The following is a 16,340-nucleotide window of genomic DNA, read 5'->3' on the forward strand; positions in this document are numbered from 1 at the left end:
GCCCTGTCGCTCGGGACAGTGGCTTCTGCCTTCACAGGGTGTGTAACGGTATCTGTCCTGGCCAGTCCCAAGGCCTTGCGGGAGGAGGCCGGCCTGCCTCTTTCTAAGATTTAGTCTGACTTCGTGCTCGTCTCAACTGTCCTGTGTTTATTATAGTCCAGGGCAGAAGCTTCTGCAACTTCAGGGCTTCTGCTAAACTAACCTGATTTGTCCAAATCACTCCCCAACTACCATTGCTGACTCAAGCTTCCCTGCATAGAACCCCTCGGTTTCCTGACAGACCTCTTTCCTGGAATGGGCTTCGGCGCACGTGCTCCTTGTACCCGTGCAGCCTCCCTTGGGTTGTGCAGTCAACTAGAGGGTCAAGGGAGCAGTAGCCTGGCTCCTGGCCTTTGCAGGAGCTGCCCTTGGCCAAGTGGGGCTTCAATCTTCAGGTGGACTCATCTGAAACCCACCGCCAGCCCGCTCTCGGGGCCCCCTGCCAGGGACTGGAGCAGGAAAGGGATGTCCCTTCCACGTGGAGACTGCCCTGTTCTCCCACGATCACTCCTTTGGGCTTAGAATTTTAAAATGAACTTCCTAAGGGGGAAGATCCTTTAGAACAACGAGTCGGGGGAGACGGTCCTGTGCTCCGAGAGGAAGGGACACAGCCGCGGGACTGGGGTGCGCTGATCCTTCGGGCTCCAGACGTGTCTTCCAGCTCAGGAAGGAGACTGGACAGCTTAGCGTGCAGGGGAGGGCCCAAGGAGAGGTTGTGATTTGGTCGAAGGGGCCTGGTTTCGTGCTGTAATTGTCTTTTTTTATATATATATTTCTTGGAGTAAACATTTTAAATAAACGACATCATTGTTTACTCTGTTTTGGCTTCTGCACTTCTTTTTCAGCGGAATGAACATAAGAACACGGAACGGCTTCTTGCGTGAGCCCTTCCTGCCCCGGCCCGGGCTCCCACTCTGGGCCCCAGGGAAGCGGGTCGTTTTGGCTTCTAGGCTTGAGCCCTGCTGGGGTTGGGAGGTGAGTGGAGCTCCCAGCTCTGTTCCTGGAAATGTGTGACCCTCAGGGAGGCTTCAGCACCCCCATTGGCCCAACTCAAAACATGGAGTTTTTCATATTCATCGCATGTCATATTCCTGGGGCTTTGAGAGGGGGAGACGCGGAAGGCACCTGAAGAGGGCTACACAACGTGTGCCTTCCCCGCCCTCCTCCACCCACTCCTCATAAGGGAGCCCTGTTGGCACTTCAGCGCTGGCCACAAATGTGCCCCTTCCAGGCCGCCCTGGCCCCTTACTGGCAGTGTGGCGAGCTGTCCACCGGGGGGCACCAAGCAGCCAGCCATGGGTTCAGAGGCCCCAGGCCTTCTCTGTTCTACCCGAGTTGACAGCCTTTGCTCCAGGTCACCAGCCACCAGCATGCCGACACCGGTCCAGTTTGTGGAGCCTCTGGGATGCCGGCTGCTTTATGTCATCAGATCAGCCCCTCCCATAGGCACTGCCCCATTCCACGTACCTGGACTGCTTGGAGCTTCCCGTCGGCAGGAGGAGGGGCAGGGTGGGAGCAGCTGTGGTTAAACCTCAGGATCATTTGACTTAATAGCATTTTTGTGCCATAAACATAGGGGTGGGCAGAGATAGGCAATAGGCGGCTTTGGGTCCTAGAGTGGGTGTTCGTTTCCTCTCCCCTGGACACTTCGGGCTTAACAGGGGTCCATGCAGGCCTGCCTGTCGCAGCTTGCCCTTCAGGGTCTTACACCTGCTGACCAAGGGGACTAGAGCCTCTGCCTGCTGATGCCCGCTGTCCACAAGGCACGAGAGTCACTGTTCTTCGGGCCTGGCCTCCTGCAGCTCCTACCAGGCCGAGGGGGAGTCCTCTCCCTTCCCCAAGCCTAGAGTCTGTCACAGTCACAGCTCAGGCATCTACGTCCAGCTCATCAGATGCTTGAACTGGAGAAGAATTTGCATCATCCGAGCCCAACCACTTCCCGCTGCACGCAAAGACCTTGAAGACGAGGGACAGCAGCTCCATGGTAGCCTGGTCCCCTGCCCCTCCCCGTGGGACAGCCTGACCACAGGTGTCCCAGGTGCTCCGCTTTCCATCCTTAGCCATTACCCCCTGCCCCGAAATGAGGAGGCCGCGGCCAAAATGCAGTGAGAACAATTAGAGCTTTAATGGACATTCAGTAACCTCTCAGTGACCATTTTCCATCTTTTCCCAAGGGGCTCAAGCTGCCGATATTGCCACCCCACTGAATGCTGAGGGACGGGGGTGAACAGGGTGAGTAAGGGGTGTAGTACCCTGACTCCAGGCCCCTGAGCAGGGCAAGGGTCAGACACTGTTGAGTGGTGATAGTGGGCCATTCATGCTGGGGCAGGGCTGGCAGCACTAAGACGGGTCTAGGGCACCATCCTCCACCATTTGAAGGCAAAGGGCACCCGGCGGATGTTGGCACAGGAGCAGAAGTCTCCGATTTCAGTCAGGTAGCAGTCAAAGTCGTTAATGAAGGTGCAGTGGAATCCCAGGGGCTCTAGCAACTGGCGGATCTTTCCCTCCAGGCAGCAGGTACCATTGATCTGGGGCCCAAAAGGCTTGGGGATGCCCAGGTTCTGGCCCATCACGATCATCTGCAGCTGTCAGAGAGGCAGTTAGGATGAATCGGGGTCAGAGCCGTGGAAGAAAGGCCCCTGCCCCTCTTCTAAGGAAGGAAGGCCACTGGGCTTATTGCAAGGGAAAAACCCAGCTGCCTCTGTGGTTGGGCTAGACCAGGAAAGACAAGCACAGCGTACCCCTTCTCCAAGCCTGTGCTCAGACGGACATCGCCAATCCATCCGATCAAACTCCACCCCGCTCTGCTTAACCGTCCAATGACTCCTGATATATTTCTCAATAGCAAAACCAAAATCTTGCCCAGCTGAGGTCTACCAACTTCCCTGTTCCGTCCTCTACTGCATTTCTCTTGTCCTGGCCTTCTAGTCTTGTTTGTGCCATAATCTTGCCTACCTCTACTGGAATGCTCTCTACCCCCGGCTTTGCCATTGGACTTCTGTCCCATTTTTCACGTCTTAATTCTAGCATCTCTTCCTCAAAAGCAGCTTCTCCCACCATTACCCATACCTCCCTACTCCCAGGGCCTATGTAGCCTCCTACTGCATGCTCAGAGGGCCTCACTGGTCTTGTAAAAAGAACCCTGTGTGATTGAATGCAGGGCCTGTGTCCCTGGGGCTCAGAGAAGAGGCCTGCAAGTGTTTAAGGAAATGATGAGCCCAAGTGTCTCAATTCATTCTAAGCACCTACGTGATGGGGCACAGTGGTGAGAGAAAGGTCACATGTAGGCCACGGTTGGAAGGCTTGGCCTTAGCAGGGCTCTCGCACATACCCCCACCCCCAAATTCCCAATTCCTGTTCTAAATAGGGTGCTGCCCGGATACATGGACAGGAAGATCTCATCAGGGAGCTTGCCCATGGTCTCATGGCCAGCAGACAGTTTTACCCCCTCCACTCTGGTGGAGCCCAGCGTCCCCGTCTGTGAGGTGGGCCCTCGAAGTTGGTCCCTGTTTGGCAAGTCGTCCAGCCTGGGCCCCCGCCCACCTGCTCCCTGGAGGGGTCTTCTCTAACTGGGGGACAGAAGGGCTTTCACCTCTCTTCCTCTCAGGCGCCACTGTCTGCTGGGCCCCGCCTCCGTAGTCTAGCACCGTGTCCGTCAAGAGACTGGCCAGAGTCGGCCAGACTGCCCCCAGCCCCAGCCCGGGGACACCCAGCCAGCACCCTGCGCCCCTCACCAGGTCAGGGAAGTAGGGCCTCGCGTAGAGTTTCTCGGTCTGCTCGCTGGAGGGGATGTTGGCGATACGCTCCAGGCAGAAGAGCTGCGGGATGTCGATGATGTCCTGCTCCTCCAGGCCCAGCTCCCTTTTCAGGATACTGCGGTTCAGGTCGATGCACTTCTGCGGGGCGGGAAAGGGCCGGGAGGGCAGCGAGTTTGTCGGGTACTGGCTACCAGCCCGAAGCAGCTGCACCTCCTCGGCACTGACTGCAGGCGGGGAGCCGTGCAGGGCGGGGGTCCGGCGCTCTGAAGTCAGGGCTCAGAGCAAACGCCTGGTCTCGAGAGGCCGGGATCCCTCAGCTCATCAGCGCCAGGGCAGCCCCTAGTCCTAATTCTGCAGTAGCATGGGGCCCCTTAGCCCTCAGTCCTGGCCAGAGTGGGGGACCTGGGCAAGGGCAAGAATAGGTCCTCAAGGCCAGGCACTTGCTCCCATCCTTAGGAAGGGACACGAGCAGTGGACCCCCGGGGCACTTCCCTGCCCAGACCAGCTAATACCCGATGCCTGCGCATCTCCTAGGTCTTGACATAGGGCTCATGACCTCACACCCAGGGTGCACGTCACCAGGGCTCAGAGATGCTGTTTGGACCCCCACCTGGCTGCTGCCCACCCTGCCGTGCCCGGAGGCCTCCCCTGTTTCAGCAAAGGTCAGGGCACAGAGCTTGCCTTGGCCAGCAGCCATAAGGACTCAGCGGACCAAGCGATTTTGTGCTGATGGGAGACCTTGGGCCTGTCATCGTCCTTTCTCCAGGCCGTGGCTTCCCCGCTAGAAGGTATTTAATTTCTGGAAAATCTGCTTCTCACAGCCTGTGATTCACATTTTAAGGGACCTGAGGTGCTGGGTGATTCTGACTCTGAGCTGAAGGGCCGCTCCATCCAGAAGTGTTGAGAAGGCCCTGGTGTGTTCTCTGGTGCCCAGAGCTTCCTAGAGAAGCCAGGGTCGGGGAGGTCTTCTGTCGGGAGGTTGAGCTACGGCACTGTCTTCGGGTCCAACACTAGGTGACTTGGGGTTCAAACCTAGTTCCCCAGTTCATCGGCTCAGGCTGGTGGCTTTCTTCTGAGCCTTGCTATCCTGATAGACAAGGTGGGTTTACTTCATAGGGTTATTTTGAGGATTAGAGTAAGGTATCGTGTGTGATGCTTGGTCATAGTTATTGCTCAGTTAGGGACCCGTTGCCAAGGCGGTCACTGCCTCCCCCTGCCTTTTGGAGAAGGTCCCCAATCCTTGGCCCCTACCTCCACATAGGCGTTCTGCTTCCTCATGTTTTCATCAGCCAGAAGTTGATTGATGGTATTGGCCTCCCTCCCTGTAGGAAGGAGGAGAGGGTGGGCAGGCCTGTGGGCCAAGGCTGGGCGGACTCCAGTCCTGGGCACAGATGACTGGGTATATTCTCTGGCCGGTGACGACGGTGGGTGGCCTCACTGGCCTCCGGGGACCCATTCTAGGTCAAACGTCACATGTGGGGACTCAGCAGGGTCCATGAAAGCCCAGGAGGACTTCCACTGCCACAACCGGCCACTCGGTCCCGGGTCGGAGGGAAGGAGCCTGGGATCGGGTCTGAGGCAGGCAGCCTGGACCAGGTGAGCAAGTGCCATCGGCCCCCACTCACCTGGGCACCTCCATGCCTTCTGTGTACAGCCTGGCTACCTGCCACTTGCGATCTTGCCCGGGTTATTTAACTTTGTTCTTCAGTTGCTGCACTTGGCCATCAGCTGAGATAACACAAGGTCTTTGGTGTGTGACAGGTGGCTCATACTCAAGGTCGCCTTCCCATAAGCCCTCCTAGAACCATGAGATCCTGGGCCCCACCTCAAAATTTGATCTGAAATTCTGCATTTCTCACAAGCTCCCAGGTGATACTGAAGCTGGTGGTCCTCAGGCCACACGTCGAGAACTTCACCCCCTCCCCCACACTCCCTTTCTAGGTTTCCAGAAGGTTTAGAACAGAACTGCTGTGGCACCAGGCCCCACCATCTCTGCTTGTCCACTTACGTCTTCCTGCAGGGTGACCAGGAGACCCTGAAGTCCCAACACCCAGGTACTTAACCCAACCTTCCCCGAAGACATCCAGACACCAGTGTTGGTAGCACCTGGTTTGTCCCCCACCACATGGAGCCATCCATGTGTTAAGTTCCCCTTTGCATATATTCTAGCAGCCTCTCAGCCATCCCAGAATTTCTGGCTGATCTGCCTGTCCTGTCCTAGTACCACCAGAATTACCCTGAAAGAGAACAAGATGTTCTAATATGGTACATTTCATGCTTTTATGCTTCCCTAGGATCCTTTTCTATCAGGAGGAGCCAAGCAGAAAGGGTTCTCTAGAAAGGGCATCTGGGACCGAGGAGCTGCCCTCTATTGCGGAGGTTGGGGGGGTCCCCTTACCATTAGAAAGGAGCTGATCTTTTCTAATCCCTTCAAACAGGCGTGCGTCTCCATAGCCCTCCTTCTGTTTCTCCTTGAACAGTTTGTAGCAGGAGCTGGGGCTGGCCAGGAGCAGCCAGAAGTCCTGGGAATCAAAGAACTAGGGTCAGATTCTAGCTTCCCTTCCAGAAGTCTCTGAAAGAGGGTGGGAGACATCCTCTCCAGCCCCCAACACAGACCTTTCTGTCCTCCACCTTGTGCTGTGCAGGGATGAAGCAGATGAACTCATAGGCATGGCCGATCATCAGCCAGTCAGAGAAGAGTTCCACTGGGGCCTGGACTTGCTGGGCGTAGAGAAAGTCCCGGAGGGCCTTACTCAGGTTCCGGCAGTCCTTGCTGAAGGGAAGATGGAAAGAACAGCCCGTGAGCTGGCATGGCCCAGGTTGGCTGCCAACTACTCGGTGAGTGCCAGGCTACCTTCGGGTAACTGGCTGCTCTACCCATTGGCTGGTCCATAGGGGGGTGGGGTGGTTATTAAGAATCCCTTACCACTGTAGAGCACAGGGAACTGTATTCAATACCTTGTGAGAAATCATAATGGAAAAGACGATGAAAAAGAATATGTATACAAGTATAACTGAGTCACTTTGTACAGCAGAAATTACCACGACATTGTAAGTCAACTACACTTCCATAGAAATTTTAAAAAGAATCCTTTACTCTGGCTCAACTCAGGACTGAGCCAATGGATTCTGGATAAAGACTGAACCCAGGGACACAAGTATTTCCTGGATTCAGATGAGCGGCCACCGAGAAATCTAGCCACACATCTTGTGGCAGTGACATCATGTTGGGTCAATAGGCCAACCAAATTTAGCATGCCTCAATTTAAACCCTGGAATCACCACTCAGTGAGTGGTTTGTCTGCTTTTTCTACCTCTAGTCTCCTACATGAATCAAAGACTCAGAGATCCTGACTTGACGGTTTAAGGTCCAGAGCAGATGACCTGCTGAGTCCTCTAGGAATCAGGTGGGTCCAGGTGAACTACAAGAGTCCCTCCCTTTGGTTTTAAGGCATCTGGCCACTACCTGGCCTCTTGCCTCACCTGGGGTAAAAGCTGCTGCCAATGAGGATCCTGCCTAGAGGGTATTCTTTCCCTTGGGCCTTGACAGGTGGGGACACCATCAGGTTCCCAATGGAATCTATGCTGGCCACCGTATGGTCCTGGGTGCGTTGGGTCATGTAGCCAACCCCAGGGCTCTGGAAGGAGACCCAGCAGGGGCAGGGTGTTAGGAGGGACAGGCGCTAAGCCTCAGTCTTACCCCATTCCAGACTCAGTAGATTCCCATACCCCCTTCCCCCAGAGGCGACCTGGGCCCTCTCCCCTGGCACCCATCACTTCCAGCAGGCACCAGGCCTGACAGGTTGGACCAAGTTCAGATCAGTCAAACCGAGCCCCCACCAGTGCGTATTTCATGGGGAAATCGTCGAGCTTGGGGAGCCGAGGGGTGTCGAGGACCAAGGAAATAGTCTTGTGGGGAGACTGGGTATAGCAGAAGGCCATCTCATCCTGGAGGACACAGGGAAACAAATTGTGAGTTTCTCTTGCTCCATCAGCTGCTTTCCCGCATCCAGTTTTCTAGCCACAAGTGCTCCCAGTACACGGGCCAACTCCAGAGAGCAGGTACAGGGAGAACCCCCTTCTTCCTGCCACCTCCTGCTCAGCCCTCAAAACCCTGCGCAGAGATCCCCCCCTTCTTGGGGATTTTCCCTGGCCTGTCCTTATGTTCATCAGGTTTAAAACCTGATGAGTCACCTGATTCTTCCTCCACTCGTCTCCTGCACCGAAGCCATGAACAAGCCTTGTTGGCTTTATTTCCAAAATATGTTCCAAGTGGACTCTCTCTGGTACTATTCAGGGGAAGCCACCTGGGGAAGACCACCTCTTCCCCATGTGACTGTCAGGCCCTCCAATCAGCATCTCTTCTATTCCTGCCCCTTCCCAAGGCTGGCGCTCTATTTCTCAGCCAGAGAGTCTTTTTAAAACCTAAGTCAGGGGCTTCCCTGGTGGCGCAGTGGTTGAGAGTCCACCTGCCGATGCAGGGGACGCGGGTTCGTGCCCCGGTCCGGGAAGATCCCACATGCCATGGAGCGGCTGGGCCCGTGAGCCATGGCCGCTGAGCCTGCGCATCTGGAGCCTGTGCTCCGCGACGGGAGAGGCCACAACAGTGAGAGGCCCGCGTACCGCAAAAAAAAACAAAAACAAAAAAACCTAGGTCAGAACGTTCAACTCCCCTGATTCATACCATTCAATGTCATCTTGTTTGGTTTTGTTTTTGCTGCACCAGCGCAGCTCGCGGGCTTTTAGTTCCCCAATCAGGGATCGAACCCGGGCCCTTGGTGGTGAGAGCACAGAGTCTTAACCACAGGACTGCCAGGGAATTCCCCTCGTCTTGCTTGGGATTGGTTTCTTCTCTTCCTTACCTTTGTGTAAAAGGTCCCCGATAGATAATTTAGCTCTTGCCTACCTCTGACGGTAGTTCACTCTGATCTGGCCACACCAGCTTTTCTGTTCCTCACATGGTGGATCTTCAGTCGGCTGCTTCTGTACCTGAAGGGCTCCTACTTCTAATCCACCCCCAACCCCAATCTTTGCACAGCCAGCTCCTTGCTTCCCGCGTTTGAAGACGTTCCTGACCACGCAAAGCGCCGAGGTAAATCTAGTAATGCTAGACCATATCATTTGTTTGCTTTCATGGTACTTAGAGTTCTATCACGGCAAGATCAAGGGCAGAAGCCGGCCCCTTTCTCCTTCATCGCTACTACTTAGGTCCTCGTAATTTGTGACTACAGACCAGACCTCAAAAGACTGGGCTAGACACTTCCTGCTCAGCCAGGGTCAAGATGGACCCTGGGGCAGTGCCCCGGGCCTGCCAGCCTGTAGCTGGAGGCATCAGCCCCTCAGACACCTGGGCCTTAGGGTTAGGTGTTCTGTGGTCTCGAACGCGTACGTTTTGGAATGGGAGGAGGTTGGACTCTGAGCGTTACCCCTTAGTGGCTAGGACTTGGGCAAGTCATTTTATCTCAGCCATCAGTGACCTCCTAAGAACAAAGCCGCCCCTGGTTAGTCTTAGCTCTGCTGGAAGGCTGAACAGAAGCTGGTGAAGTTTGTTGTATGTGCCGCACATGGTGTCTCCCCCACCCCTCCCCCACAGGTGGGGGGTTACCTGGAGCCACCTGCCCAGGCGGTTGGGGTCCTCGTAGACAGATGCCACCTGGATGTTACTTCTCTCGCTTAGCTCCATCACTGTGTTCACGAAGCCCTGGACCTGCAGCTCTCTGCCACGGGAGATAAGCCGGCTCTAGGAAGGCCTCCAAGGCTCCCCGACTGGTCATGACCTCTCTGTCCCAGGGGAAGGGGGAACCTCCTGCTGGTCAGGAGAGATGATGCCCCTGCCCGTGAGGTAAGCAGAGCTGCTGTCGCCCCACTTCATGGAGCAGCAGCTGGTAAGCTCAGGGTGTGCCTTGCCCGGAATCACTTGGTTTAGCTCACGGCAAAGTCAGGTCAAGAATTGCTAGTGTCTCCGTAAAAAACTAAAAATGGAACTACCATATGACCCATGATTATGGGTCATAATTATGATCATAATTCAAAAAGATATATACACCCCAGTGTTCATTGCAGCACTATTTACAATAGCCAGGACATGGAAGAAAGAACCTCTGTTGTTCCATCAACAGAGGAATGGATAAAGAAGATGTGGTACATATATACGCAATGGAATATTACTCAGCCACAAAAAGAATGAAATAATGCCATTTGCAGCAACATGGATGGGCCTAGAGATTATCATACTGGGTGAAGTAAGTCAGACACAGAAAGACAAATATCATGTGATATCGCTTATATGTGGACTCTAAAAAAAAAAGGGTACAAATGAGCTTATTTACAAGACAGAAGTAGAGTCAACGGCTGTAGAAAAAAAATTTATGGTTACCAGGGGGGAAAGGGGAGGAGGGATAAATTGGGATTGACATATACATGCTACTATAAATAAAATAGATAACTAATGAAGACCTACTGTATAGCACAGAGAACTCTACTCAACATTCTGTAATAACCTATACGGGAAAAGAATCTAGAAAAGAATGGATATATGTATAACTGAATCACTTTGCTGTACACCTAAAACTAACACAAAATTGTACATCAACTACAATAAAAATTTTTTAAAAATTACTAGTGTCAGTCTCCGCTCTCGTGTCCTAAGACCCTGCTTGTCCCTACTCTGCGGTCACATTCCACTCCCTGCCCCAGTGATCTAGGAAATGCCCCAGGCTCTCCTGCCTTGATCTACCCAGAGGGCTGACTCCTTTCACCGCAAGGGAGCTGTACTTTTCTCCCGAGAAGCCAAGAAGCCTAGTGCCCCCTTGAGATGGCCAGCAAGGTTGTCACATTCATATGGTTGGCAGGGGTGGGTCTTGAGCCCTGAGGTCTTAGTGCCATCATGTATAGCACCAGGCTTACAGGTCCACAGTGTACATCCATTCCTTGTTGGAGAGAAACAGTGATGTTTGGGGCTGATGTTGAGGCCACCCACTTTACCAACAGGTCCTCATGAGTTGAATGCCAGCAAGGTCACCATTGGGAAGTGTAAAAAATTTGGATTCTAATCCAGGTCCAAAACTTGAATTGCTATTCCATGCTACTGTTCCAAAGAACCTATTTTTCGATTCTACCCAGACAAGACTGCAGGGAACTGGCCAGCCTGATAAGGTCTGAAACAGTCTGAGATGTGTGCTGGGGGAGGAAGTGTAGCCCCAGTCTTGTACACCATCTGTGGCAAAGCTGGATCAAGCCGTGCCTGAATACCACCCTTATGGGAGAGTCTTAGAATATCAGAGTCTCAGTAGATGCCTCCTGTGAGTGAACTTCTGTCTTCAGATACAAAAGACAAGAAAGATCTTATACCTGGATATCAGTTGTCAGCAAAATCCCTCGAGCTCTTCCCTTTTACCTTCTCATTCGGAAGCCTGGCATTCCTCTGTGGACCCAACTCCCTAGCAGCCCTCCTGTGGAAGAGCTATTTTTCTTCTTTCCCTCCACTGAGTCTGGAGGAGGGATGGACGTACTCTTTGCCATGAGGTGCTACAGCCAAGCCACCGTGACCCTCTTCAGATCCTTGACTTGACAAGGTCTTATTTCTACCCTCCCATCCTAATGGTCTCACCACCTCCAAGATCAACTGTCCAGTTCCATCACCTCCATCTTCCCTGCTCACTCTGGTCCCTGGGCCAGCAGCTTGATACCACTGTGATGCCTGGCCCTCAACTGCTTTTATTCCCATCACCCCGTGTCTTTGCTTTTCTCCTTATCCAACTTTGAGTCTGTGATGCATCATAATGATTATACCCTTATCCTTCCCCTTGGGCTTATCTGCCTGGCAAAACTACAGCCCTGCTTAGATTCAGTTCTACATTTCTTCTTCCCTAGAGCTTGTTACCAAAAATAGTTGGAGAAAAACCACAATGACGGTTCTCTAAGTTGGCAACTTCACCAGGTCCTTAGCACCAGACAGCACCCTACCACTAACAGTTCCTCTAGTCAATTTGCTCCTAGAAAGCGGGTGAGCTGTCCGACCTATTAAGGCCAATGTCACCTGTTCGCTTTTTCCCCACCAAGTTTTCCCCTTCTCTGCTGGATCACATCCATTAGCATTATTCTTTGCTTCCCTCAAAAAACAGCCTTCCCTTTCCCAAATCCCCTTCAGACCACTTCCCTGGCGCTTTGCAGAGTACTCCCCTCCCATTCATTCCTTCGACGCAATTGTGACCCCACCGCACTTTCAAACCCACCACTCAGGATCACGCTCTGCACAGTGGCCTCCATCTTGCCAAACCCAATGGGCACTTTATTCTCCCTCGGAATTTCCCATGGTTGGCCCCTTACCAGGTATCACCCTCCCCTAACCTCTGGGTCTCCGCTCTCCTGGTTTTTATCTGAACTTCCTTCTCAGGCTCCTTTGCTAGGTTCTTGTCTGGAGCCGAGGGTTCGACGGCTCTAGAGCTCACCTCTCAGGCATCTTCCCAATATATTCCCTCCTCCTCTGAGCTCAGCTAGGCCTGTGGCTCTGAATACCCGCAACGTGCCAGGGCACCCCCATCTCCAGCTGCCAGACTTTCCCTTGAGCTCCAGACACTTAGAAACTTAATGGGTGTCTCTAGCTTTATGTCTCCAGAGCCAAAGCACCAGTTTACCCCACCCCAGGCAGGGGCACCACCATTCATCTCGTTGCATACCCCAAACCCAGGGGACACTCCTGTTTCTTTGCATCCCATCCCTCAGCTAACTTGGGGGCGGAGGAGTCTACCTTCCAAGCAATCCTGAATCTAACCACTGCGCTCTCACCGCCCCGGCCCGAGCCATGGCTGCGTCCGGCCCACGTGATCGCAATGGCTGAACTGGTTCCTTTTATTTGTACCTCTGGTTTTCCACGTGGCCGGGGTGGTTGTGCAGAACCCTGGGTGGTTTGCCACGGGTTTTACCTGCCAGTCTTTTCTCCCCTCCTCCAGCCGCACAGCTAGAGATGGTTCCTGGCCTCCCTGCCGTTAGGTATGGCCTGCACCTCTTCAGGCCATTGGCACGTGAGCAGAGCAACTCAGGAGCCTTCCAGACTCCAGCGGCGACAAATGGGTGGCTTTGCCTGGACTTTGGCTCTCCCCCTTTCCTAGGGGCCGGGCCTCAGAAATGCCTGTGCTCAGCCTCCGTCATAAAGATGAAGCTGCCGCCCCACGGGAAAGCATTATCACAGCCTGAAAGGAACCAGGGCCCCTGACTGCCACTGTGGGCATCTTGGTGGGAGAAAGTTGACTTTAAACCACTGTCTGGGGGTCCGTTGCAGTCCCAGAGGCTACGCCCTAATACGCTGAGGCCCTGCTCACCTTGCCCTGTCGCCCCTCCCCCTCCTCCTGCCTGCTCTCTCCTGGTTCTGCAGGCTTCCCTGCTGTCCCTATAACAATCTCATCCTTACCCCTCCAACCTATTACCTGGCTTTATAGCCCTGGATCCTACCTGAAACCATGCTGTTTGTCTGTCTCCCCTTAAGACCAGAGGGGGACCGCCGTGGTCACGGCTCCAGCCCTAGCCTTGTAAGTATCTAAACAAGCATTGGATGGCTGCCTCAGGTGGAAGGATTTCACATTCCTGGTGAGAAGTCTTATCATCTTTACCCACCCCGCCGACAGACAGGAGAGCATGCCAGTTATAGAAACGACCCGGCGCAGGCAGCCTGAGGGTTTCTTACCTGCAAAGGTATACCTCTAGAGGTAGCTGGGTGCTGGAGACAAAGACGCAAGGAGCTACCCGGAACACCACGGTGTCTTTGTACACCACGGTCTCTGGAATCGACTGCGATGTAAGACGAGGTGCTGCTGGTGACCTGGTTCCCCCTCCCCCGCACCGGGCCTCCAGCGGCTCAGCCCAGCCCACCTCCGCGCCCTTACCTGTCCTCTACAGGGCTCTTACCCGAAGGTGACGTGACACCCTAGCTCCACCCACCGTGCTCCCATTTTCTGCCCAGCTGTGACAGGTCTCCCTTCCCCCACAGTCCCTGCTCTGAGGGCTGCTTTTCTACCCGGGGATGTACCAGGTCTTGAGACTCTTCCACCAGGGAGGCCGAGTAGGAAATCAAGCCCGAGAAGCTGGCAGATGGGAACTCCAAGGCTTCAACGTAGAAGGTTTCCTCCAAGTCATCCTCGACGGGGGCCAAGTTGTAGGTGTGCTGGTCAGGCCCCAGCACCAGCTCGAAGGTGCTAGCGCTGTCTTCTAGGAAGGAGAGGACAGGCCGGCTGCTGCAGGAGCCTGGTGCCCATCACCACACCCAATGGCACTTCCTCGGGTCAGAAGTCGGACCGGGAGTCCCAGGAGAGCGGGGGCCAAGATGGCTTTTTGGCCCCTAGGTCCCTGGTGTTTAGGGCTTAGTGGACAGCAGGTGTTTGTTCACAAACGGGGGCCAGTTACTCACTCTTCAAAGACCTGTCGGGAGCCGGGACTCAGATAAAAACACCTGCCTTCAAGAGGTGAAGGCTCATGGTGATTCTACGCTTTGGCCAACCTTGGGGAGAATATCATAAGCCTTCAAGATGAGCAGCTGTACAGAGATAGGCTTGGAAGCCTCACCCAAAAAGTCCGACACAAGCTGGGGCCATGGCCTGCTTCACCGGCCTTTTGCTCTGGGTTGCAACACAGTGATCACCCGAGTGGGGCTGTGGCTCGCCTCGCAGACTGGCTCCAGGAGGTTCTGCAGAAGAACCTCATCACAAGGGCTAGGGGTGCTGGCTGCAGGCTTGGCCTTAGCGTGTGGCAGGGCCAGCTGGACAGCCCCAGCGCTGGGGATGTACCTATGTGGCCTCCTGCTTCTAGTCTGCCCGGAGGCTTCCTCGCTTGCCCTGAGCCAGACCTTGAGGGGGCGAGACCAGATGACCACCCCTTGCATCCCTGCAGGGCCCCCGCCCAGGGTTCGCAACAGGTGTGCTTGGCGTGCTGTGGGGCTGGATAGTGACTGCCCACCACCTGGTCTCCCTCCAGCTGCTGGGGCCCTTCTCTCGTATCTAGTCGCTTGCGCTTAAGCACAGTTAACGTTTCTCGTGGACTTACTACATGCCGGCATCTGGGGTCGGGGCTCGGACTCATTTGTGTCCTCACCATCCTTTGAGGCAGGTGCTGTAATGATCACCCCCACTATACAGAAAAGGAGGCCGGGAGGACCAGCCACAACACAGTTACCTTTACCTAGAAGGCCCTTTCTGCCTTCGCTCAGCCTGGCTTAACCTGAGCTCTCACCACCTCCACTCCCCAAGGCCCTGCTTGGAACTTGGCTGTCTGTCCATCTGCCCTAGGCTTTGAGGGCAGGTAATATCCTTATCCTTCTAGAGCAGGAGCCCCAGGGCACAGAGTAAACACTCCCTTGAACTGTGCTCCCTTTTTCTACCTTCTATGTACCCCTGGGCTTAGAGGTAGGGCAGGTGCCCTTTGATCTTCGATGGCACTTCTAGACCATCCCTTCATTCCTCAAGAATTCTATCCCTATCAGACGCTATCAGATGATGCCACCTGCCCCCTTCCTCGCTGTACCTGACTACCACCCTTACCATCCTCCGTGGATTGTTCTAGAACTGGCTTGTCTCCACCACTAGGGTGCTGGGTACCTTTACACCATAGACCAGACCATCCAGTCTGTTTCTGCGAACTTATTTCAATGAACTTGAGTTCTGCATCATCTTAGACGCCAATGTCAAGCCTCCTGGCTCGGATACCACCTCCAGGACAGATCTGGCGTCTCTTCTTTCAGTCTTTCCAGCTCATCTACTGTCTCATCCCAGCCCCAAACCTCTCTACACGGCCAATTGCCACCCTCCACCCTCACTCCCCTTTGCACCCTCCTCACATTCCAAGACCCATTACCTGACCCACTACCCTGCACATGCCGTCAGCTCCCACACCAAGACCTCAACCCTGGCATTCAAGCAGCTGGAGAAAGCCACGCTTTCTAGATCTTTTTAGACCTTTCCTAAAAGAAAGATCTTTTAGGATATGACCAAACCTCAGAGGGCGCCTCAGCTGTACTTGGAAACACTATTTTGTGGCCATTAACTCACCCTCTTCTCATATTCTGAGTACTGTGTATCCATTCCTATCATTTTCTCCTGAATCTATTTCACCACCTCTGTTGGATGGGTCCCATCTGCACATGGATATGCTGTGTTCTACCATCTTCAGATACTGTTCCCCACCCCCACCCCATGCCCCACCCAGTTATTACCGCCACATACTTCCCTTTATGGCAGACTCCTTCCATGGTCTATGTTCGCTGTGCCTGCCCATTTTACTCTTTTTTTTTGGCTGCACTGCGCAACTTGTGGGATCTTAGCTCCCTCAGGGGTTGAAGCTGGGCCACCGCAGTGAAAGTGCTGAGTCCTAGCCACTGGACCTCCAGGGAGCTCCCTACTCCTTTTTTTTTTTTTTTTTTTTTTTTTTGGGGGCGCCGGGAGCCTCTCCCCGTTGTGGCCTCTCCTGTTGTGGAGCACAGTCTCCAGACGCACAGGCTCAGCAGCCATGGCTCACGGGCCCAGCCACTCCGCGGCATGTGGGATCTTTCCCGACCAG

General features: G+C 54.2%; 1 protein-coding gene across 1 annotated transcript in view; it reads right to left on the reverse strand.

The window, feature by feature from the left end:
- Nucleotides 1–2,156: 2,156 nt before the first annotated feature.
- The window catches only part of PADI6 (peptidyl arginine deiminase 6), a 22,923-nt gene continuing 8,739 nt past the window's right edge, over nt 2,157–16,340 (reverse strand). Inside the window, exons 7-16 of the mRNA XM_007459258.1 lie at nt 13,822–14,000; nt 13,480–13,583; nt 9,403–9,514; nt 7,638–7,745; nt 7,281–7,435; nt 6,414–6,570; nt 6,196–6,319; nt 5,049–5,119; nt 3,774–3,935; nt 2,157–2,624 (exon numbers count right to left, since the gene is read on the reverse strand). Coding sequence (XP_007459320.1) covers nt 2,391–2,624; nt 3,774–3,935; nt 5,049–5,119; nt 6,196–6,319; nt 6,414–6,570; nt 7,281–7,435; nt 7,638–7,745; nt 9,403–9,514; nt 13,480–13,583; nt 13,822–14,000 — 1,406 coding nt within the window. The 3' untranslated portion in view covers nt 2,157–2,390. The remainder of the gene's footprint in view (nt 2,625–3,773; nt 3,936–5,048; nt 5,120–6,195; nt 6,320–6,413; nt 6,571–7,280; nt 7,436–7,637; nt 7,746–9,402; nt 9,515–13,479; nt 13,584–13,821; nt 14,001–16,340) is intronic.

Source organism: Lipotes vexillifer, unplaced genomic scaffold, assembly GCF_000442215.2.
Source record: "Lipotes vexillifer unplaced genomic scaffold, Lipotes_vexillifer_v1.1 scaffold496, whole genome shotgun sequence".
NCBI classification, from domain to species: Eukaryota; Metazoa; Chordata; class Mammalia; order Artiodactyla; family Lipotidae; genus Lipotes; species Lipotes vexillifer.